The 23544-nt window shown below is 53.6% G+C and overlaps 8 protein-coding genes across 8 annotated transcripts; 4 read left to right on the plus strand and 4 right to left on the minus strand.

Annotated features, from left to right (window-relative positions):
• Nucleotides 1–6187: 6187 nt before the first annotated feature.
• On the plus strand, nt 6188–6803 carry CGCS363_v013017 (uncharacterized protein; the record flags this gene model as incomplete). The annotated part of the gene is made up of 4 exons (XM_036644866.1): nt 6188–6222; nt 6290–6411; nt 6470–6519; nt 6573–6803. The coding sequence occupies 4 exons, from the start codon at nt 6188–6190 to the stop codon at nt 6801–6803; spliced, it is 438 nt and encodes a 145-aa protein (XP_036489500.1).
• A 140-nt stretch (nt 6804–6943) lies between these two features.
• mhpA (3-(3-hydroxy-phenyl)propionate/3-hydroxycinnamic acid hydroxylase) lies at nt 6944–8998 on the minus strand (the record flags this gene model as incomplete). Its single annotated transcript, XM_036644867.1, has 4 exons — nt 6944–8457; nt 8517–8645; nt 8709–8832; nt 8915–8998. The coding sequence occupies 4 exons, from the start codon at nt 8996–8998 to the stop codon at nt 6944–6946; spliced, it is 1851 nt and encodes a 616-aa protein (XP_036489494.1).
• Nucleotides 8999–10029: 1031 nt separating this feature from the next.
• On the minus strand, nt 10030–10924 carry ayr1-0 (NADPH-dependent 1-acyldihydroxyacetone phosphate reductase; the record flags this gene model as incomplete). The annotated part of the gene is made up of 3 exons (XM_036644868.1): nt 10030–10032; nt 10094–10381; nt 10433–10924. 3 exons carry the CDS (start codon nt 10922–10924, stop codon nt 10030–10032), a joined length of 783 nt encoding a protein of 260 aa, XP_036489493.1.
• A 488-nt stretch (nt 10925–11412) lies between these two features.
• On the plus strand, nt 11413–12589 carry mcpII-0 (Metapyrocatechase 2; the record flags this gene model as incomplete). Its single annotated transcript, XM_036644869.1, has 2 exons — nt 11413–11962; nt 12030–12589. The coding sequence occupies 2 exons, from the start codon at nt 11413–11415 to the stop codon at nt 12587–12589; spliced, it is 1110 nt and encodes a 369-aa protein (XP_036490030.1).
• Nucleotides 12590–12929: 340 nt separating this feature from the next.
• On the minus strand, nt 12930–15082 carry CGCS363_v013021 (uncharacterized protein; the record flags this gene model as incomplete). Its single annotated transcript, XM_036644870.1, has 6 exons — nt 12930–13081; nt 13183–14399; nt 14456–14609; nt 14689–14781; nt 14925–14938; nt 15000–15082. 6 exons carry the CDS (start codon nt 15080–15082, stop codon nt 12930–12932), a joined length of 1713 nt encoding a protein of 570 aa, XP_036490031.1.
• A 595-nt stretch (nt 15083–15677) lies between these two features.
• On the plus strand, nt 15678–16818 carry CGCS363_v013022 (Fumarylacetoacetate hydrolase domain-containing protein 2-like protein; the record flags this gene model as incomplete). The annotated part of the gene is made up of 5 exons (XM_036644871.1): nt 15678–15854; nt 15953–16033; nt 16100–16213; nt 16283–16607; nt 16664–16818. 5 exons carry the CDS (start codon nt 15678–15680, stop codon nt 16816–16818), a joined length of 852 nt encoding a protein of 283 aa, XP_036490032.1.
• A 3826-nt stretch (nt 16819–20644) lies between these two features.
• Nucleotides 20645–22277, plus strand: prlG-1 (MFS transporter prlG; the record flags this gene model as incomplete). The annotated part of the gene is made up of 3 exons (XM_036644872.1): nt 20645–20850; nt 20934–21963; nt 22023–22277. The coding sequence occupies 3 exons, from the start codon at nt 20645–20647 to the stop codon at nt 22275–22277; spliced, it is 1491 nt and encodes a 496-aa protein (XP_036490033.1).
• Nucleotides 22278–22452: 175 nt separating this feature from the next.
• CGCS363_v013024 (uncharacterized protein) lies at nt 22453–22926 on the minus strand (the record flags this gene model as incomplete). The annotated part of the gene is made up of 1 exon (XM_036644873.1): nt 22453–22926. One exon carries the CDS (start codon nt 22924–22926, stop codon nt 22453–22455), a length of 474 nt encoding a protein of 157 aa, XP_036490027.1.
• Between the last annotated feature and the right edge of the window lie 618 nt (nt 22927–23544).

Below are 23544 nucleotides of genomic sequence, written 5' to 3' on the forward strand. Positions count from 1 at the left end.
CTGTTTGCGACATTTTGAGCTCTCTGTCTTGCGGTTTCCTGTTGAACATGATCTTGGTGATGTATTGTGCATTGTCGCAGTATACTGGACGACGTCGTGAAAATTTTCGATTGTTTCTTGTTTCGCTTCAGGCAATTATCCTGCCCATTGCGGGGTTTATATCGAGAAGGGGACCACTGTGGGCAAGCTTTCGAGCTTTCACGAGAGTACAGCAGGCACCCTGTCCTGTCTGATCTGTTGAAGCCAGATCTATATGAGTTAGTGATCGCTTGAATCATTCATGGCAATTCGTAGAGTCGCCTGGTTCCGGGCAAACTGGATCGCTGCTGGGTTCCATGTCGCTACAGGCAGCATCAAGCTTGATGAATCACGGCGGTAGTTTTACAGCTCTGGGGCATAGCCATGCCGTCTTAATCCCTCCTTGGTCTGGAAGTATTCTGGTACGTCTCTGACATTTGTGTGAGACTATTTCTCTAGTTTGGGGCATTTTCGTTTATGTATATCTCAGGGAGAAGGGGCTGTTCGGATGCATGGTAAGCATTCAGAGCATGCCGACTTGAACACATTTTCCTTGCTGTGTTCGAGACTGCAATAGCCCCTTAGGGGTTTTATGCATAAAAGTTGAGGTAATAGTAATTAATGTGAGGAGTCTCTTGCGAGGGATATGAAGATCTGCTCGCTATCTAACCCGGTAGCTCTGGCTTCCAAGGTATATAAGCTGGGTTTAGATCACAGACTTCGCATCACAAAGGAAGCAAGCCAGCACCAGATGTAGTGTCACGACTGACTCTTTCCTCTGAAAAGAGCCAGTGATTTCAAGTCATGACGAGGAGTCTTCCGTAGCAGATGCTAGAAAACATGCGATCGGTCCGACTGGCACGACTCCCTGTTCCGGTCCCCGGGCTTCATTTCCGTTTCGATTATATTCGACACTGATACTGTTAGAGAAACCTGAAATATGCAGAAGAAGGCTCGCTGAGAGTGAGAACCGCGTACGCCGGCGTAACGGTGACTCTGTGACCATTTGTAGCGTGAAAAGAAAACAGTCGACAGGGAAATCACAGATTGGTTGCAGAGTGAGGGCTTCCGGCCAGGTTGAAGAGCCTTTATACTCGTCAGATCCCAGTTGGGTTACTACGGACTGAGATAAGCCATTGGACTTTTGTCATTTATTAGCTTCGGCTGCAGACTCATTCGGCTTGTCCCCGCGTCACCACAGGATGGCAATGGAAGATCTGCGGCAAGGCGGCTTTCTCTAGACTGACGACAGCGCTGTCGAAAGCCCCGAACCCCGAAAAACTGATCGTTCTCAGTCTGATGGCCCTTATTGAAACATTTTCGTTGTCTTTCGAGTATTTGTTGACAAACCTCCACTGATCTTGATGGGCGACGATCATGGAACGGTCGATTTCGGGGAGATATAGTAGCCTTCGCGTTGGCGGCTTTTCCTAGCGAAACAGTTATGCCTGAGTACACAATGGGATGTGCTGGGATGTACTCGATGATTGTTTTTGTTCTTTTCTCCAGGTACGTTCTATTTACTGCTGTGATTTATGCGTACAAAGACTGAGAATATCTCCGCCCACGCGAGACTTGCGACGTAGATCTCGCGAGTGATTAGACACAACTCACTTCAGACTTTAATTCACTATATGAACGTTGATATAAAAGCAGTATTGCGGGGGACTCAGCGGTCTTGGCAACGCAAATATGATGACCGTACGACAGTCGTGCGACCAAGTACACACTCAGCAATGAAATGGGATAATTTGAACGCGGTTCGACTCACGATCTATCAGAGAGCGAGTCTCAATCCTCTATATTTTGTGTATTTGAGACGGAATACCGCAAGTAAGACGTCAGAACTTCAGGGCGCAAGATTAACTTATGTTTTTAGTAAGTCGTGTCTTGTCCACAGGAGTGGATATGTCAGGCAGGAATAGCTTTGGACGGCGACCGTATTTCTGGGGTTTGTTCACATTTGGCTGCTTTCAATGTCCATCAAGACCTCATAATTATAAGGCTACTGCCTGATTGTAGTCTCGACGCTCTTTGATTATTGCCCCTGAGCGCTGGCCGGGCGGTGGGTTCTTGTCGGACTGGGGGTCAAGAGGTGCATCCAGGAATGGAGAGCGTCCTATGTTATGACTGAGAGACTGTTCAAGATGTCTTCATCGTTAATTTTTACTCCGAATGATAGGGTCCTGTTGTCGAACGCCTTCAGCCTGAGGAAAATCGCCCATGGAACCTTTTAGGCCCTGTTACGACAACAGGATTCGTAAGTACGCATGAGAAGGTATCAAAGATACCAAGACAGCCTTCTCTCGATGTACTTTCCATCATAACCTCCGGTATATCATTCAGTTCGTGTATTCGCGTAACGTTGACGTGACAAAACCTGTCGCCATTGCTTGCGATACCGAAACCTCGTGATACCAGCTCAAGCGGACAGCTGACAAACACAAACATCCAAAAGACAACGCATCTACAAGTTAGAAAGCCAGACTGATTGGTAGATTAGAGTTTTAACTACATATACCAGAGCCATGCTGAAGCCTGCGGATGAAGAAGTTAATAATGCTGAAGCTGGGTCTGAATCGATATGATCGCAACCAAATCGGGTGATGCTCATGCGGTAAGCGAGCGAAACTTAAAGGCTCTGAATGTGTATAAAAAGAATTTAGACATCCATCCAGTTGAAATCTTCAGCAAATGTCTTCGTTAGAGCACTGGCGTCAAGGAACTCACCATCAGGTCCTCTAGGTCGCAGGTTTCGGCGCGGGACCTCAAGAGCCTGCTCAACTATTCTTATTTAGGCGAGCTCACACTGCGTGCCTCCCCCATAGTATTCATGATCACTGCTTTTCTCAAAACATGTGAGAACGAATAAGCTCTCACTGTTTTCAAATGTGATGATGCTACAGGCTACCCTGGCCTGCCATTCTGCAGCGTTTGCTCTAGCTTCAGCATCCCTTGTTGTCCTCCTGAGATTAAAAGCTTACCCAGAAATCCCAGCTCGACCAGATTGTTTTGTCATCAAAGTTTTCTATGATTTGGCGCATTATATACACATAATTCCGAGGCTATTTATGGCTGCTGTGGGTGGCTGAAGCGCCTGGGCTGTGGTTACGCGGGTGTTGGTGAGGTGTAACGGGGTTTTGAAGACTTACATAAAATGAGTGAATCCAAAGAAACACTAAACGAGCAAATGTGAGCTTGGGGCGACTTGTCTTCTTCGGGGCAGGACTGCCTCAGACGAATTTTATCTCCACGTCGTGTTCCATGCTTCCGCCACTATCACTACCAACTCACTGGCATGATCACTGGCATGATAACCGGCATGCGACTTCTTGGGGCCCCATCTGCCGTCATCGTCCTTGCCACTTAGAAATACGCCTCATGATACTCAGACAACGGAATAGATATCGGGCTTCACCATGGTTGCTGGGAAGGATAAACCAATCCTCAGTAGGAGCCTGTGAAAGTTGGTCCATAGTGCCCCAGCCAGCCAGCCCATCTTCTCATTGTGTGTTGAATAAGAGCTTGAGCCACAAGTCATATATATATGTACTTATTCTTGAGGCCGAGCCTTCATGGGATCATCTTTGAGGGGCAGATCGGAAGCAGAAACCGCTCGACGCCTCATCCTCCGAGAAGCCAACCAGCATATAATCAATACAAGAACGCCCAAGTCAAAATCCCCTAAGCAATATCTCCGGAATGTCTATCAGAGACTCTAAATTCACTTCAACGACGCTGACTCAGGCAGTATCGGGCAAAGATGTCGGCAGCTCTACGCCACTGTGCCGCGGGTACCAGCCATCGTCGTCCGTTACCCTTGTATTGGTCTCTACATAATGTAAAGTGGGCAATACGTCAGGTAAAGTCTTGGTGTGAGCCCTAGGTCTGAGTGGAAGTACGATGTGAAATCTACAGATTGCGGTTGTCTGAACATTTTTTCCTGCTTGGAGACAGACCACAATAAAACCAGCACCAGTGGATTTAGAGATCACTAGGCAGAATCAGCAGCATGTTTCATATTATTTATATTCTTCCGGCCTTTGTTCCAATGTGTGAGACCACCCATCCATTTGGAAACAGACATAAGATGGACCTGAGAAGTAAACATCTCCAAGAACAGCGACAAATCCTTCGCCGAGCCAGTGCATTGACTTAAATGTAAGACGTACTAGGTGCGAGGACATTCTATAGAACTCATCTACTGTTCCATAAGCTCTGGAGACCTCCCCAGGAGCTTTCCTCAGTATTGTGGGAATGACGACACCTGGACGGAGATGAGAGATGCTGACGATATCTGGGGCGGTCCGACTCTTGGTCACCTTTATGACTTTCTACAATTAGGGAGCCCAGGACTGAGCGGGAGTCTTGAGAGTCGCCAGCTCAAGGCATAGCTTCAATGGCCAGAAGAAAACAGGAACGGATTTTATTTGCGGCGTCTTCGTAAACTACCTCGGACGCCTTCTTTAAGATTTTCAGGGCTTCTGCCGGGCTACTTCAGGGTAAAGGCGGCACGGAGGCCCTGATCACGACTCTGTATTGATGGCGAAGGACATGTTTAGGAGCTTCGGACGCAGCCTCGAACGCAGCCTCGAACGCAACCATATTTGAAATGAATCACAACCAGATTGCCTGAATTGCGATGCTTTCCGTGTCTATTCTTCATCAGACAAGCCTCATTTATGCATCTAATCCAACTCGCATGCGCAGTGTCAACCGAGTGCGTACGATGACACCATTTCCATGGCAAGCACTTCTGCGACGGCGTATTGCTACCCGTGCTTGCATGGCTTTTGGAGCACCGTGATGCTCGTGAATGCCGTTTGCAATGCATCTTCACCAGATCACCAGAGTTACATTGTTAAGAACGGGAAAACGCCTAAAAGTCCCTGGGAACAGGTTTAAGCCATATACAAGAATGGGATCTCTCAACGTGCTTAGCCTGGCCCAATCATGCTCAGTCGAGTACTTCAGCTGCCAGACATTGAGTGAACTTGGGATCTCCGTGTACCTGTCGGATATACAGTCGAAAGAAACTATAAAAGTGCACAAGATTCCGTTACTCAAGTCGAGGCAGACAAGGAATGAGGTAGAAGCGATGGTTTGCTGTCCGGGTGTGAACATGCAATCATGCCGAGGCGGTAACTCAAGACTTCGTGCGATCTTACGCAACCGTCGGTATTTCTTCACTTGATGTCACTCGAATCAACATTGTAGTATTGGTTCTTCAAAGAAGAATAACTGAAATACAATATGGAGAGACGAGGGGTCAGCACGATGAAAAGGACATAGGCATGAGCAGGCCTACGCTCGTGTGTGAACGGATTGGGCTACTAGAGTAACTCAGCTGCCTCTTCAGTCAAAATTGCATTGCTAAACACAAGCAGTTATGGAAATTCTTCATCCATTTATGTTGTGACGTAGTCGAAGCCACATTTTCTCAGTTTTTATAGTGAAACATATACTCCGTTGTGTTGACGGCGTCGGTATCGGTAGCAATTGACAACCCGAATCGGTTGCGGAAACCCCGATTACTTGCGATTGACAGCTAAGTAACCAGGGGTATTGGTTATGGCGACAATGTGTTGAGTCATTCGGCGCGCCTATTTGATACAGGAGCTCTCCGAAGCCCAAGAATCACAATCGTGTCAATTTTGTGCCAAGACCGGACAACTGACTTAACATTCAGAATTTAGGCATAAGTTGAAGAGTTTCGAGGCTTTGAACTTGCTGCTTTAGGTAGGTCGAATGAGTGAGCAGCTGATCGTTTGGGGTTCTGCTCACAGCGAGTCATCGGCTTGGCCGAAAGCCCTTCCCTAGGCCTGAAGCTGTTCGTAACAGAAGCACGTCCATAAGACATAGCACTGCAAACTTGGTTTAATGGGCACCGCTCTCTGTGTCGCTTGGAGTATAAAGGCTGCGCCTACCTTTCGAACATGCGCTGGAATAGGCGCATCTTGCCATCTTGGGAGTTTTACGGCAAGTACGAGCAATAAATTTCATTAAGATGTAGATATATAATAGAGAGAGATAGAGACAGAGAGAAAGAAGGAAATCTCTTTACTTCTACACACACTCATTTTCTTCCACTGCCTGCCCAATAAGCAGAATCTCACGTTCATTAAAGACATTCGTTTTCCAACTCTCTCGCAACATCAACCTATTCAAGATGAAAACCACCTTCGCTTTCCTCACCTTGCTTCTGTATGTTGGCGTCACCTCGCAATCAGCCTTGTAACAATAAGTTGGCGATCATTACTAACTCCTCTAGCGCGGCCACCGCAAGCGCTGACAAGCACCGTCTCTGTGCCTGCCGTGATCACGGAGCCACAGTAACCAGCGAAGAATACACCAAAAGTGTCGTCTACGCCTCCAGCGGCAAATTTGTGTTCAGTCAGTTTGCGAAGTCTCTGTGATGCGCCCCCTATGCTCGACACTAACACCCTCACAGGTGGAAAGAAGTGGACCAAAGACGATGGGGCGGAGTTCGAAGGAGTATACGTAGGCTCTTATCAATTCCTAAGCATATGGTGTTGTTGCTAACCACAGAGTAGTATCATGCCATCGAGGGCTCGGTCAACGGCGGCGAAGACGACGGCTGGGTCGGCGGCAATGAGTCGTTCCAGCTCTGTAGACCCCTAAAGGAGGGCCGTGGGTTCTCACATGAGCAGAGCACATGCTTCACGCCCAAGGACGGCGTCGACTGGCGGGACTGTGGCGCTGACGGGAACTGCTTTACTTCCAAGGCTGCCAAGACTGACGGATTTGGAAAGCCGGTGGCTTGAGCAGCCAAGAGCTAGACACAATTCGACAGCTTCGTTCTAGGCCTAGTAGCATTATATATATATAAAAAGATGTACACGTATGTTTATGTTCCTCGCCTCTGTGGCGAGCGATCTAGACGACGCGCTTTCCGATGAGATGCTCAACCAAGACGTTCCCGAAGTTGATCTAAGCAGTACGCCAGCTCATACTTGCTCCTTGTGCATGCAAACACGAACATATCTGGACGTAAGACAACGAACTTGGCAGAGGAGCCTAGGCGAGCAAGATACGACGTGCTACTGTATCCAGGAGCCAGTGGTGCCTCGACTTCAGAGGTTGGTACAGGCGAGAAGAACTCCCACTTGCTCTGTTCTTCTTTCGAGAGGTCATACGTTGTGTCGGACTCTCCACCCTGTGCATTATAGATGACGATGGATTCTTCCGACAAGACATCTGGGTCCAAAGATGCTCCCGAGATAGCTTCTTTAGCTTCCGCATACGACTCGCTCGTCTCCGTTGAATCGCCGTTGCTGACGAGAAGAACCGTGAAGATGGTACCACACTGGCGGAGCAGGTCGTCAGACAAAACCGGCGACTGGCTAAGCGAGGAGCGGACGTGTATCTGCGCCAGCCGGGCACCACCGTTGTAAGCTTTGAGAAAGAACCCGCCAGCAACGCCACAGAAACCACGCCGCTCCTGCTGGGCCACCAGATCGTACCCACGAAGCATGGGGATCGAGTTGATGAACCCATGCAGCTTCGCCAGCGCCATGATCCACAGAGTTGGCTGGCTGTTGCACACGGTGCCGGAGACCATGGACATATTCGCGGCGTCATCCACGCTGTGACGGCGCTCAGCGGCCCACGATTCTAGAATCGCAGTGTTGGTTTCCGGGTCCGCGTCGGTGCGGAGGAGCAGGGCCAGCCGCCATGCGAGTTGGTGCGCATCGCGCACGCCGCTTGCGATGCCCTGGCCGGCGAACGGCGGGAAGACGTGGGCCGCGTCGCCGATGAGGAGAGTGCGCTTGTCGTACCACCGATTGACGCACTTGTGAACGAACTTGAAGGGACGACAGCGCAGGATCTCGATGCAGTCGCGGGGATACTCGACGGCCTCGTCGAAGCGGTGGCCGCGGAAGGGGTCTTCTCTGAGGGTGATGCTTTGGGAAATGTGTTCCCAGAAGAGCTCGTCCGGGTATATCGGGCCTCCGAACTCGTCGACACGGAACTCGTGGCGCCATGTTCGGTCGGCGTGGGGACCGAATCTGCCTGTTGCGGTTGGTCTGCCGGGCGGACTGCAGAAGTGCCAGCCCACGGGCCAGAATAGATCGTAGACCTCGTCGGGGGTGTATCCGTACTTCCAGAGCGGGAAGTTCGGGTGTGTCTGCGGCGTCGGGACGGCCATTTTGAGATTGGCGGCGACCCATACCCCTTCGTAGGGGTAGACGCCGGCCTCCTGCTTGATCCCGGCCGTGGGTTCCAGGAAGTGTTTGCGGACGATGCCCGTTTTGCCGTCCGCGCCAACGAGCCATTGTCCTCTGATGACGCGGCGAGACTTTTGGGCGTCCAAGTATTCGACAGTCGGCGGCACCTCAGTAGACCTTCCGATCACCGTGCAATTTGTACGTAATGAGCAGTAGCTGGTCTTCTCGATCGCGCGTCTCAGAGCGTGCTCTTGCAAGGTCAGGTCAGCACAGAAACAACGACCTTCCAGGGGACAAGATCAATCGAACCTAGTTTGGGCTGGTTTTGCAGAAAGCCTTCGGGCACACACTGTTCGAGGCTGTTGGAGGTGGTGATTTCCATCCGGTAGAAAGGGGTCGTGTTGAAGGTTGAGTGGTGGAAATTGACATGAGGCGGCTCTTTTTGTTTCCATGGGTCGTCAGCCAGAGCTTTGCTTTTGGCGATCAACTCGCTGTACCTACCGTGACCGACTTGATTCATTTCATGACCGATTTCGATGGCGTGAAAGATCCTTACAGCATCTCCTGTGAGCCAAACGCCTCGCGGATCCGTTGTCACCTCTGCCGCCTTTTCTAGAATGACTGACTGTGCGTCTGAAAGTCAGTCCAAGTCGAACATTTCGTACCTGAGAATCGTCGCGAAACCGACGTCGAATTGTCTAGCTTACATGAATCTGATGTTGCGCCAACGACAATCCTAAAGCAAGGCCAGCGGGTCCTCCCCCGACAATGACGACCTGTGTCTCCTCCATGGTATCCAGATCGTGTTTTGCGCTCGTCGTGCGGTCAATCAAGTAGCTTCGGTGTTGATTTGACTGATCCATGGCATTGCAATCCCACGAAACCGAAAACAAGAGCCCTCAAATATAAATCATTCTCGAATCGCGCGAGCCAACTGCCTCTCAACGTTGGGGTCATCGCACTTACACGCGTTGCTCTCAAACCCCACCTTTCCCGAGGTACCTAAGACGAGCCGAACCGCTGATGCCGAATCTAGCCATTTTGACTAGCGAACCGCCAATCAGAGATGTTCCGCGGGATATCTCACAGAAACCTTGTCCAGCGATGCGGTGGTGTGGATCCTCCGACGTTGTCCGTGGCAGTCCATCCGAAGTGGCAGACTTTAGTGACATGCCGCGGCAGACGGAGCTGATCCCGCCAATGGAGGGTCAAATACCTTATTTCAGCGGTGGCAGCTCCGAAAATCCCGTAAGAGGAGCAATGCAGGGCCTGTACCCCGACGATCATGGAGATGCGCCTATCACATAAAGTCTATCGGTCACTGAATCTCTTGAAAGACCGTCTTGGCGCCCAATTGAAAGCCGTCGACTGCTTTCCTGCCTGCCGGAAGTGCTGGACAAATTTTCCCGAGCTCGCCGGCGCTGTGACCCACAATCTCCGCAGCCGACTCGGGGCCACTCCGTCCCGGTGGAGCTTGCACGGCAATATCTCCGTGAACGATCCAGAGGGGTAAGATCAACGTCATAACAAAGCTGTGGCCGAAGTTTGAGCAAACTTACAGCGGAGAGTAGATTATGATTGAAAAAAGGCCTGTATGGGATCTGCAGCGTTTTCAAAAGGCCCACTACTTTTCCGCGCAACTATTCCTTTGCCCCGTAGTCTGAATCTAATAGTAGCAAGTTTCGACGATTGACATGATCAGAGCCCTGAACTTCCAATTGAAATCTCCACAGTCTAGACAGTAACCAAGCCCTGCCTCCATGAACTACTTCCTTGAGCGCCCCAAGCGGTTAAGCTTGAATTGACGAGAAAAGAACCAATTCTACTCAACGTGTTAGCCGCAACCATTACTACGTGAATGATAGAGCACTTTGGGTATCACATACCAAAAACCACAAAGGTGAAAAGATGACAATCAGATTGAGTATCCACGCCAGCTTCCCCTCCCATATCTCATCCCGCTTCCGCTTCCGGAGCAGCTGCTTAACAACAGACTCAGCATACGCCCGCGCAGGCATGCCGTTCTGGTTCCCCTCGAACTTGATCCGCTCAATGTCCTTCTTGATCGCGAGATACGGCGAATCCTTCGGGGCGTCGAGGCCATGGTGGAGGAGGTTGCTGCGCACGAACCCGGTGACGACCTCGACGACCTCCACCCCGAAAGGCTGCACCTCCTGAGCTCGCATTAGGCAAGACCATCTACATCACAAGAAACCAGAACTCACCAGTCGCAACGTCTTCGTATACTGGCTCAACGCCGCCTTGGACGCATTATACACACACTGCCACGCCACCGGCACATCCCTCGTCACGCTCCCAATCTGCACGATCCGCCCGCGGGGCGCCTCGCACAGATACGGCAGGAACAGCTGACACAGCCTCATCACCGCAAACACCTTCTCCGCCTCCGCGATGTCGAGCTCCAGCGCCGTCGCGGCGTAATGCGTGCCCGCGTTATTGACCAGCACGTCCAGCCGGCCGCCCGTGCGCGTGAGCACGGCGTCGCGGAAGGAGTCCAGGCTGGCCAGGTTGCCGAGCTCGAGGGGTAGGGGGATGATGTTGTCGTGGCGCTCGGTGAGGTGCGCGAGGGAGGAGGTGTGCCGCGCGGTTGCGACGACAGTGAAGTTGCGCGCGGCGAAGGCGAGGGCGAGGGATTCGCCTATGCCGGAGCTGCAGCCTGTGATGAGGACGACGGGGCGGGGGGTAGGTGTGGGCATTGTTGGGGCTGGAAGGATGCGAGTTGTGAGATCGTCTCAACAAGTCGGTTTGGTATCTTGGTCTGAAAGTATGGGACGTGCTCTGGAGGTCATTTGTAGGACATCCACTGGTTGACATGGAGGTGGTGGCGAAGGGGAAGATGCTCCGACGGTCCCCGCTTTCCCGGCGCCGGGGTCCGGGGGGTTAGGAGTTGCTCCGACGGAGAAAGCTCCGTCGGCGTAAATGCTCGACAAACGTAATAACACCGAACAATTGGTTTGACGGAAGATCAGATCGCTCACATGGCAATGGATGGCATTTAGATCTACCCAATTCAGCCCGCGGCCGTGAGCTACACATCTTAATAGAATTTCCAAGCACCCGGCCTCGGCGGCATTCCCTCGCGTCACCGACCGTCCGCGGCCGTCAAATACTCCAAGTAAACCCCCAAATCCAACACCCTCACCCCGAACGCATTTGAACCACCATCCTCCCCCCTTTCCAAGCCATGTCGCTGGCACTCCAACTCATCGTCACCGTCCTCGCAAAGCTCCCCAAACCAATCCGAGAGGCCATCCTGCCCGACATGCGCATCCCGCCCATCGCCAACGACCCCTCCAAGGTGCAGCTCGCGCGCCCGGGACACATCTACGTCGACCACCCGGACCTGGACGAGTTCTCCAAGTTCGCGGCTGACTTTGGCTTCGTCGAGGAGGCGCGCGCAGGGAACGACACGATCTACTACCGCGGCTACGGCCGGGACCCGTACGTGTACGTCGCGCGGAGGAGCAAGGACGGCAAGCCCCGGTTCTGCGGCGCGGCATTCGTGGCGGCGTCGCAGGAGGAGTTTGACAAGGCGGCCAAGATGGAGGGCGCACGGGTGGGCTCGATTGAGTATGCCCTTGGCGGCGGAAGTATCGTCACGTTCAACAGGCCGGATGATATGTTCTTCCATGTTATATATGGCCAGAAAGAACGCGAGCCGGAGCCGCAGGAGCCATCTGCTACTCATGAGGAGGTGGGCCCGTTTAACAAGCCATTCAGGAAGCCGAGACAAGGTAAGCATAAAACAAGCCCCCCTCGATATCAGAGCGCAAACGCCGTTGCTTACAAGGTCCCTCTCAGGGGCCTTCCAACGCTACCACCCTGGGCCGGCCCTCGTCCACAAACTAGGCCACTACGGCTACGTCGTCCCTGACTTCGACAACGAGCTGGCCTGGTACACATCCCACTTCAACTTCGTGCCGTCCGACATCCTGCACCACTGGGACTTTGACAACATGGACGTCATGACCTTCATGCACCTGGACCTCGGCGAGGACTTCTCGGACCACCACTCCTTCTTCATGCAGCGCGCGGAGCCGCACGTCAAGAAGGCCTTCTGCCACCACACGTCCTTCGAGGTGGCCGACTTCGACACGCAGCTGCTGGGCCATGACTGGCTCGCCAAGCGCGGGTGGCACAGCGTCTGGGGCGTCGGCCGGCACGTGCTGGGCAGCCAGATCTTTGATTACTGGGCGGACCCGAGCGGGTTCAAGATCGAGCATTATGCGGATGGGGATGTGGTGAACAGGCACACGCCGACGTCGAGGGACGTGGTGGGGCCGTTTTCGATCTGGGGCCCGGAGATTCCAAAGGACTTTGGGGAGAAGATTCCGAAGGATTGGCCGGTGAAGAAACTTTGAGGGGGCCTTTTTCGTGAGTCGGTTTTCGTTCTAGGTGGGCGGCTGTTTGGTGTCTGGGCGATTGGTTAGGAATGGGAGATTTGTAACGAGAGATGCTCAGAACGAATGACAGGCTGTACCTACAGAACGTGATGTTATGGGAAGATGGATCTCTGGAGGCCTCGGCATACGTTCATTATGAATACGCAAATGGAACCCATGGAACTCCCTTTCCGCTCTGAAAGGGGTCTATGTTTACCTTCGTGTGTCGCTGAGGGCCACCCGCCAACCACGAGTTTCTCAGGCAGCTGTTCAGGAGGGCTAATCAACAACTCCCTCAGACTTTTCCGTAACGTCACACCTATGACTGGCAATTCTCGGCGTGCAAAGCATTGGAGGTCAGGAACTGCAGCCACCTAGGATGCAGCGGACTTTGGAAATGGAGAAACACGGCACGGACTTGTTGGTATCCGACAGGGCCGTTAAGAGACTCTTTGAAGCTCTTGAACGAGACTTTCCAAGAGTGATGTTAGTCGACAAATAGCCCACTTCAACCATGCGCAGCAACGCGATCGAATACAGCAGTACTGAAGAGAAGGATGGGATCGACTCACGAATCAGGAGGCGCGGCATAGTCCACGACTTGGCGAACTGCTCCAGGAAAAGCAACAAAACCGTCTCGCAGTGCTCAATCTCAGTACGCAGGTCATCACCAATCTCAGCACCAGCATTACCGTTAAACTTCAGGTGCAAATCCAAAAAGATGAGCGCGATGAACGCGATGATGGACACGGCCGGGTCGACGCTGAGGAAGAAGCTGCTGTTCCACTGCTTGGCGATGGCCGCCACGTCTTGGCAGAGCTCCAGGACCTGCTGCCACTTGAGCAGCCAGGCGCGCTCCTCCGCCAGGCGCCGGCAGTTGACGAGCGTCATGAGCATCTGCGCCATGTGCAGGTGCATGGCGGTGACGAGGCGGAAGTGGTGGGCCGCGGCGGACTCGTTCGCGAAGGCGTTGCGGCGGGGGTTGAAGAGGTTCCCCGGCAGGGCGAGACGGACCTCGGAGATGCGCCGCTCCGTGTCGGCGACGACTTTGGCGCAGTCGTCCTGTCTGCCGAGGACGTGCAATCGGAGGGCCCGGCCGGCGTGGCGCAAGACGGTGATGCTGATGATGTGGATCTCGAGGCCGAGAGTCTGCCGAGGGGAGTCTGATAGTAGCTTCTGAACGAGATTGAGCAGGCCGTCGTGGCGGTATGGTAGGTAGCATGCTCGGTCCTGGTTCGTTGGCAGGCCTTGTGGGAGGGCGGTGTTGATGAGCCCCTCGTCGATTTCATAGGGCATCCCCGTGGAGACACTGGCGTAGGAATCGAGGGCGTAAATGCACCACCAGACCAGACGCCATTCCTCCAGCCTATCTTTGCTCAATATCGTCCACGGCGGGACGATCTCGTGCAACCTGTCCAGTTGGTCCAAACCAGTCCAGTGCGCCAACCGGGTGAGTTTGCCGATGCGGGTCCATGCCTGCTGGCCAGGGAACTGGTGGAACTCGTAAAAGGCAAGCAGGCAGAACTTTCGGAACTGGTCGAGAGTTGGCGTGTCACCGGCGATGTCCTCTTGCAGGGACACGGAGCTGAGGATCTGGTCGATGTGGGCGTTGAGTTCGGACGAGTCAAAGGATGTGCTGACGAAGCCGGACAGCTTGGCCGCGATGACGACGAGTGTCTGGACAAGATCGCGACTGCAGCCCGACACGACCTCAACACCGGCACCATCGGATGGAGTATAGGGGAAGACAGGGAACGCATGGTTGATTGTGTCGATGTACCATTCCAGTCTTCGGAGGAATTCCGGTCAGCAGAGTCTTGGTAGAGAGGGACAGGAAGTTCGTACAGAGACCTCTCATCTTCAGGCGAAAAGTTCAACGGTCCCGAATGGGAGGCTGTGGCGGTCTGTAGCTCTGTCGTTGCCGGGGTCGACGTTATCGGGGGTGTGGGCGGTTCTGTGGTGTGGCTCGGAGGGCCGGGCGAAGAGGGCAACGGCGACTCTGGAGACGGTCAGCAAAACGGCCAACGGTGTAATTCCGGACGGCGGACGGACTATCCGACGGCGCGGGTTTATCATACGTACCGCGGGCATCGCGTCTATTCGGCCGATGCGACAGAGATGGACGTTGAGATCCACGCTTAGTTCCGGGCAGAGGTCCAGGCCGTCGACGACTGGAGGAGTAAGTGCACTGGTGCCCCCGCTCCAAGCATCGGGAGCACTTTGGTCGTCTGAGGTCACCTGCAGAGACGGGTTGCCTCGGAATCAGCCTAGGGTCGGAGGCGAAGCTGATGCCATCATTCTGCGCGAGACTTACACTTGACTTTCTGGCTGAAAAGGGAGGACTGTCAGCGAGGGACGATGGTTGGTTCAATTGGGGACTGTGCCTTACCGGATGCAGTTGTCACAGACCCGAGGTCTGGCATCGCTGTCTGTGTCTGCCCCGCGCGGAGGGGCAACATCGGACGACGACATGATGGGAGATGCTCCGTCGTCAAACTCTGGGGAAGCGGGGACGGCGAAGACGGCCGTAGCGCGTTATTCCGGCCTGGCGATCGAAAGTGCCGAATGCCACCACCTCTGATCTGGGTTTCCGGGGACGGGGCGAGGCGCGCGGCACCTGAGTAGCTAGGATGGAGCCCTCGGTGGAACTCGAAGACGGAGGGATTGATTTCCAGGGGTCAGAGATACCATGGGGAGAAATATTTGTGTTGGGAATCGTCGGCGTATCTATGAGCATGTGAATATGAGTGTGAAAAACGAAGGTTTCGAGGGGAAGATGACTTCGGAGTAATTGGCGTTGGCTGAAGACTTAAGGGAGTGGTAGCGCCGGGGGCCCCGCTTGGAGGCAGCAGCTGAAGTTGCCCCGATGGCCCCAGCGGAGCTTGCGGGCACATCAAATGCTCCGATGCGTTCTGAGGGCCTCCACTACCGACAATTCCGGCTCCCGGGCTTGAGCACCGTGAACTGCAACAATAGAGTTGTGCTGGATGATATATGAGCCCTCGAGATGTAAGCATGTAAGAATTAACATCAAGCAAAGTACACTGTGTTTTCAACTGCCGCCAAAATGTCGTCCTTTTCCCACCTTGTCCGTTTCGAAAGCGAAGAAGATGGCGCTGTTTACTTTGCCGATCTGGGCCCCGATGCGGATGGACCGCCGTCGCCCGGCGCAAAGCTCAGCGGCGCCAAAACCATAGAAGCTCTTGCACAAAAGTCCGAAGAAGACATTGTTACTGTGCGCCGTGTAAGTCTCTTTGCTTTGTTAAGTTTTTCAACTAATCATTCATTCGCTCTTTCCACCAATGGTTTAACACAGAGTTCGCGCGCTAACACTGAGAATAGCTCCTACCACCTCTGCCTCGAGACGGGCTCCCGATATACTGCGTCGGCCTCAATTACCGAAGTCACGCCAAGGAAGCCAGTGTCAGTCTTCTCATCTAGCGATCGTAATTACCATCACCACTGACTAACAACTTTCGTGGGACTCAGCTTGACATCCCAGCATGCCCGCCCCTTTGGACGAAGCCAGCCGCGGCGCTTGCGAGCCCCGGAGAGGAAATCCCCGTCAACGACTTCTGTGCCAAAAGTCTCCTGGACTACGAGGTAAGGAGACAAGCCTATATTCATTGCAGACCAACACGGCATAACCTGACACATTCATTGTGCAATTAGGGCGAGCTCGTCTTCGTCACGTCAAAGGACGCCAAAAACGTATCCGTCTCCGAGGCCAAGAACTACATCCTGGGATACACCATCGGCAACGACCTCTCCTGCCGCATGTACCAGCTACCGCGCTACTCGGCCGGGCAATTCTTCTTCGCCAAGGCCTTTGACAAGTTCGCGCCCATCGGCCCGACGCTCATCAGCCCGGCCGTCTTCGGGGACGGCTCCTCCTTCGACGTGGTGACCAGGGTCAACGGAGACGTGCGCCAGACGGCCGAGTTCGCGAAGGACCTGATCTTCAGCCCGGAGAAGATCCTCAGCCATATGAGCCAAGGTACGTTAGGTTGTGGGTGATGTGCGTCTCGAAGCGGATGACTAATTGTCGTGCAGGAACCACCATCCCGGCGGGCACGGCGGTGATGACGGGTACCCCGGCGGGCGTCGGGGCGTTCCGCCAGCCGAAGAGCTTTCTACAGGACGGCAATGTGGTCGAGGTGGAGATGAAGAAGGTGGGCGTTTTGAGGAACAAGATCAAATTTGAGTGAGTGAATACTCTCGGGGTGATGAGCGTTTTTCTATCAGTGTTCATCAAAGACTGATTGAGGACTCTGTGAAAAGAGTGGGCCTGCTCACACGAGTGATCTTGTTCATACAATGGGCTGTAATTTCTCTCGTCACTAGGTAGGCCGATAGAGGCAATATAAGGTAGCTATCAATCAACTTCTCGTGCAGGAGAAATTACGCTCTCAAGGATGTCTATTCAGGGCAGCAATGAGGCAAGAAACTCCCAGAGCTGCACGTGTGATACAAACCGAAAGAGAAACAATGAGCTTCAATAGAAGCAGCCCATCGCAATCCACTCTGAGCGCTTCAGTTGCCAGCTGGCCCCGGTTCCAAGGCAGAACTGTCGACTAGAGCAACTAATACCAAGTAGGAAGTTAGGCTATCGCGAGTTTGTTCCCAACCTCACCTTCTCCTCCGAGTTGTCCTCATTGCTTCTACGAGTTCCCGTTCTCGGACAGAATCTATCACAGCTGGTTGTTTTCGGCAAGTCAACGCGTTGTTGCATGCTGCGTCAGATCCTTTCATTGTAGGGCTCAGGTTCATGATAACTGACAGCTCGGCAACATTCCGTGAGTACGGTGGACCGATTCAAGAGTTTCTGCCTACAGTGCTAAGCCCTTGGCATCTCTTGGCGAACCGAAACGAACTCCTACGGGTCTATCCGTAGCTTGGTAAGCGCTAGCTGCTGACAACATTGAAATTTGAAGCCGTTTCGGTGTAGGATGGCACGAAGATACTCATGATTTTAGTCCACGAAATCCTCTACTTGGGTTTTGAAGGACTGCCCGTAGGTGTAGAAAGAGATAGAAAAAGAAAAATACCGCCCTTGAAGCGGAAGTAAGCGAGCATCGCACCGTTTAGAAGATCTGGCGATAAGATCAAACATAATTCTCTAGTTGACAGCAAAAACCCGCAACTTAGCTATTACTTCAACCCGGCGATTTTATCTATCTGCTCCTATGGTGGCAGATGATTCAGTCTGCGACTTTCCAGTAGCCTATTGCTCATGTTATCAAAATTCAAGACCTGGATAACCTTCTTCCTTCCAAATGGGGCTTGGAAGGAGTACGAGATTCTTCTTTCAGGCACATATCCGGAAAGCACAGGGGCTCTGGTTGATGATTCTGTTTTCTACGCAGCTCCTGAGAAGAAACAGGCGACCTAACCGCCGATGTCAAGGGGTTACTCCCCCGCAGCAATCTGCTTGGCTGGCCTGAAGAGGGTTCGATATGTAAATGATGCATGAGGCAAACGTGATAATATGAACAAAGGACGGAAGTTCTTCCGCCTCGCAACATGTAGCTTGAAAGGGAACCGAATTTTGAATGAAGTATAGGGCAGGCATGATACGATGCAGACGAAAGTTCTTCTCCCTCGCCTAACTCAGGGAGAGTCGGGAGAAAGGAGAGTGCTTCACGATACATTGGCATTCTACCAGTGGCTCATAAGTATAAGAAGAGAGAAAACTCCCGTCAAACCTGATCATCGCCACTCTACAGTTCTCCACGACCAAGTCACACAATCATATAGCCTTCCATCCCACAAACCTCTTCCCAAGATGAAGTTGACTCTTCTGGCTGCCATCCTGGCCTCTTCCAAGGTCCGTCCATCTTCATCCACCATGCTTTCCTATCTACTAAACCCCATCTCAGGCACTTGTATCCGCCGCCCCTGAAGGCGTCTCCTTCGTCAAGGCATCGTCTCTCTCCCAGCGAGACATCAACAACGCCGTCCCCCTGACCTTCATCGGCCAGGCCTTCATCGACGGGCCCAACGTGACACTCACCGGCACCGCCGAGACCATCTACCACCAGCTTCTCGAGATCAACCCCGCGTACAACGAGTGGGACTTCCCCGAGTACCGCGAGCGCATGGGCGCGCTCGGGTTCACCAAGGAGTCGCTGCTTGACTTTCAGCATGCGCCGTCGGCTGATGCCAGCAAGCTGAGGAAGCGCCAGCATGTGAGCCAACAACCCCATCCCATCGCAAGTTCCCGCAAAAGCACATGTACTCACATTATCACCATCATAAAGACCACGTGCAACCCCGTTGGCGAAGAAGTCGGCAACTGGGGCCTGCAATGCAACGAAGGCCTGGGCTACCTCGGCCGACTCAACGGGTACTGTCAAGCTCCCGCCGGACGTGGTGGATGCGCGCGCACCAGTTGCTCGCACGGTTGCGGTATCTTCCTCTGCAACGACGTAAGTACACACTGTCTTTATTCATCCAAGCATCTAGAGATGCCCGGAATGCTAACGATGAAGCAGAACCCCAACCCGATCTCGGTGTGGTGCGGCAACCAAGTCGGGGACGTCTACGACATCGCAGCCGTGTGCGAGCGGGAGAGGACCTCGTACGTCTGGTCGCTGCTGGGCCAGATCTTCCGCGACGGGCCGCCGGCCTGGAACACGGTTGTCAGGGCCCAGAATTGCTAAGCTTTGGACCTCAGAAGGCAGCTATATGCAGGAATTCTGCGGGATTTTACGGTTTCTCCTTTGAGTACGGGGCTGGGAAAGTAAGACCGTTGAAGAGGAGATCATGGTCCATTATTTCATTCTTGGGTGAATAAGTTATTGAGTGATAGATAAGGTGTTATGGGAGACATGTCAATTGCATCGATTAATTCTTCGACGTTCTTCTCGGTTTGAACCCCTTTAGGAAGACATTGAAGGACCGACTTCAAAGGGACAATAGAAATCGATACTATATCGGGCAGAGACACATCTGTGCTATTCAAACAGCCTACAAACACATGCGCACGCACCTATCGGAGAACTCAGGGGGTTGATGTGTTGAGAAACGACTGATTAGAGTAGCGGATTGATAAGACGTCGTTTCGTTTTTTAGTAGTTTATGACTATGATGCTAGCAATTGCTACTAACATTTGAGAAAAGGTAGTATGCGGGGCCGGAGACGAATGGCGAATGCCCGGTGTTGCATCCGGAACGGTGGACCGTAGCTGTGCACACATCGGGCTCCGACTACCGTCGCCGGCCTGGTGACGGTGACCGAGGAGCTTCTTGGGATGACTGAGAGTGTTGATTTAGGGGGGGAGAAGTGCCGTGGCCGCCAGAATTTGGCACAATAGGTTTGACGGGTGTCACCGCCGGCTTTCTCATTAAGCCGACCTCCCGTTTCCTCACCGGACACGGATTGCTACCGCCATCAGTGACAATTAGAAGCCCACGTTATCAAGCCCGTCAATCCTGGTTTCAGAAACCCAACAATTTCGAGTCCCCTAGAGTTACTAGATCCCATTTCTGCACCTCGTTGGGAACCGACAGTTGAGGAACTGCGTATTGAGCCAATGGCGGAGTAATCCATCCCTGGCGCTTCTGCCTTCTTCTTCGACCCCTTGTTGGTATCGGGAGCTCAGCTAAGCAAGGATGCTTCGCCAGGAGGGTGCTTCAGAACCAACGGAACCCCGTTTAGGAAGGTGGTTTTGGTCACCGACTGGTGGGGTATCGGGAGTGAGCCACTAGTGCGCCGTGGTACCGGCAACGGCCCCACTCTCCGCTCGCCGTGCGGCCGTACCTACTGCAGCGAGGATCAATCCGCAGTCCACGGGCAGATAAGTTGTTGGCTCAGATTTCTCGATTTTATTTTTCAATCCACCTTCTTCATCTCAACATTAGCATCGACTTAGAGGATCATCTCACGATCATTGGTGCGAGGGCATCGTTCAGCCAAGACTCGCGCACTCTGAGCGCGACAACACCAGACCGCGGCGATCTTGTTCATGGCTCTCGCAAAACTCGGGATTCAATCGTTTCGTACGCACGCGACCGTGGAAAACCAAACCCATAATGTCCGGGGACGCACTCAAAGCCACCGAAGGCCTCGCCGTTGAGAATGGCACGGATCCAGAAACGGACGGCGTGAAAGGAGAAGTACCACGCGATCCAACCATTATCGACTTTGACGGCCCCGATGACCCAGAACACCCCCTCAACTGGTCAACAACCAGAAAGACGACCACCATCGTCATCGTGTCCCTGACCGCCCTCCTCTCGTAATGCTGAGTCTCAATCTAAACCCAGTCGTCATACACCACAATTCCCAAAAACTGATTAGCATTTCCCGCCCTTCTGCTAGACCCATCGGCTCAACCATCAGCGCCGCCGCGGCCGCCGACATCATGCACCACTTCAACACCACAAACGCCACCCTCGGCGCCCTCATGACGACCATCTACCTCCTCGGCTACGCCTTCGGGCCCCTCCTCATCGCGCCGCTCTCCGAGCTCCACGGCCGCGCCCCCGTCTTCCGCGCCTGCGCTGCCCTCTTCGCGCTCTTCAACGCCGCCTGCGCGCTCGCGCCCAGCTTTGGCTCCCTAATCGCCTTCCGCCTGCTCGCCGGCGTCGCGGGGTCCTGCGCCGGCACGCTGGGCGCGAGCGCCATCGCGGACATGGTGCCGCGCGAGCGCCGCGGGCGGGTCATGTCCGCGTACGTCATGGGCCCGACGCTGGGGCCGACGATTGGGCCGATTATCGGCGGGAACCTGACGGCGGCGGCGGGGTGGCGGTGGGATTTCTGGGTGATGGCGATCGCGGCGGGGGTGATGGCTGTGTGTGTGCTGCTCTTCCTGCACGAGTCGTATCCGTACGCGATACTGAAGAGGAAGACGGCAAGGTTGCGGAAGAGTACGGGGAATGAGGGCCTGAGGTCGGCGCTGAATACGAGCAAGACGCCCGGGCAGCTGTTCAAGTTTGCGATCCTGCGCCCGCCGAAGATGCTTGTCTCGCCGATTATTTTCTTGATGTCAGCGTACGCTGCGACGGTGTTCAGCTATGCCTACCTCTGCTTTACGACGTTTCCGCGCATTTTCAAGGACCAATACGGCTTTGGCAGCGGCGCTTCCGGGCTGACCAGCATCGGGATCGGAGTCGGTTTCATCCTAGGCCTCTTGTTCGTCGGCGCCGTCTCCGATCCCTGGTCCGCATACCTCACAAAGAAGAACGATGGCGTGGCCAAGCCCGAGTTTCGACTGCCCACGTTAGTCATCGGCGCCGTCTTCGTCCCCGTGGGTCTGTTCTGGTACGGGTGGTCGGCCGAGTACAAGGCGCATTGGATTGTGCCCATCATGGGAACCGCACTCCTGGGCATCGGCATCGTGACAGCATATGTGGGTTTCTCTCATATCGTCACCGTTGGCAGCAAGGCTGATCAACGTTTCATTTGCAGACAACCACCGCTACATATCTCATCGACGCCTACACGGTCTACTCCGCCTCAGTCATGGCCGCGAGCGCCATCCTCCGCTGTCTCTTCGGAGCGCTGCTCCCTCTGGCTGGCAGCGCCATGTTCGACGCCCTGGGGGTAGGTTGGGGCAACTCGGTCCTCGGGTTCATATCGCTTGCCTTTCTTCCGCTGCCGTTCATACTCTTCTTTTACGGCGGAAGAATCCGCGAGTCGAAGCTTTTTAAGATGGAGTTTTAGCGTGTTTGGATGGCAGTGCTCTATTTAATATGCACAATCAAAATGTGGCCATCCTCAATACACCTTCGACCTAGCCTTTACTCATCTCCGCCAAGAACAGCATACTTAACCCCATCCAACAACTTAATATCCGTGTCCAGCCCCGCCTTTTCGAGCTTCATCTCGTGCTACATCATCACCACATTACGGCACTCCTGCGCTTGGTGTTGGAGGAGGTGGGCAGGGTGGAGGTGAGGGAGTCGGTGTTCAGAGCGCTGGTATCGAGAGACTCGGTGTTGAGGGCGGTGGTGAGGGTGTCGGTGTTTAGAGAGCTGGTGTCGAGGGCGCTGGTGTCAAGGGCGCTAGTGTCAAGGGCACTGGTATCAAGATCCTCGGTATCGACAACCCGCCTCTGAACAGGGAGTTTAGGTTCGGAGACGTCTCCGACACCACCCTCGTCACCCTTATCCGCCGACGTCCACTCCGTAGCGTCAGGAATCGCAGCGTCGTTGGCCTGGGCGGGGACCGCAAGGGCCGGGTCCTCGAGCTCTTCCATTGTGGGGATGGAAGCGTCGTCGGCCAAAGCGGGGCCGTCGGCCGGGACGGGGGCGGGGACGGGGATTGCGAGGGCCGCACAGGCTAGGGCGGCGATGAGGAGCGCTCTGACCATGGTTGCAATTTCTGAGATGGAAAAGAAGTACTGATATTGAAATTTTCAAAGAGATTCAAGGAGCGTTCTGAAGAGAAATTGTGAAAAGTCCCCGAGTAGGTCAAGATTCTGTTGCTCGTCGGACGCGGATTTCTTATGGGGTATGCTTGGCTTAAATACTCTCTGTCCAACGTGCTTCAGGACAAGAGGATGAAAATGTGCCATGTACTGATGGCCTGTTCAATCCAAACATCATCTAGTGAGTGGAAATAGCCTTGGCGATGCAACGTCGGCTGATGAGACTGTTTGGCGGAGGCGCGAATCGCGTGCTGATCACGACGTCTGGATGTCCGGTATTTAGATATGCAACGCTTTCTTTCCATCGGACTTTCGATAGAATTAGCGTTTTGAGACCTTTTTACAAGACCGCTTTGGAAGAGAGTCTGTTTGAATTCTCCAGAAGAAAAGCTGTTGCTTCTGGCGCTCAACGGCCGACGGCGCCATGACTGAAACATGGCGTTCGACATCGACACCTTCAACCTCAAATAACCTCCACAGGCTCCCGACTTCTTGGAATAACGATGAGCCCCCTACACTTTGTGAACATTCATGTTTCAACGACCGAATAAGTGGCCTTGG

This window comes from Colletotrichum siamense, assembly GCF_013390195.1.
Source record: "Colletotrichum siamense strain Cg363 chromosome Unknown KSG_Cg363_contig09, whole genome shotgun sequence".
In the NCBI taxonomy this organism is placed as follows: Eukaryota; Fungi; Ascomycota; class Sordariomycetes; order Glomerellales; family Glomerellaceae; genus Colletotrichum; species Colletotrichum siamense.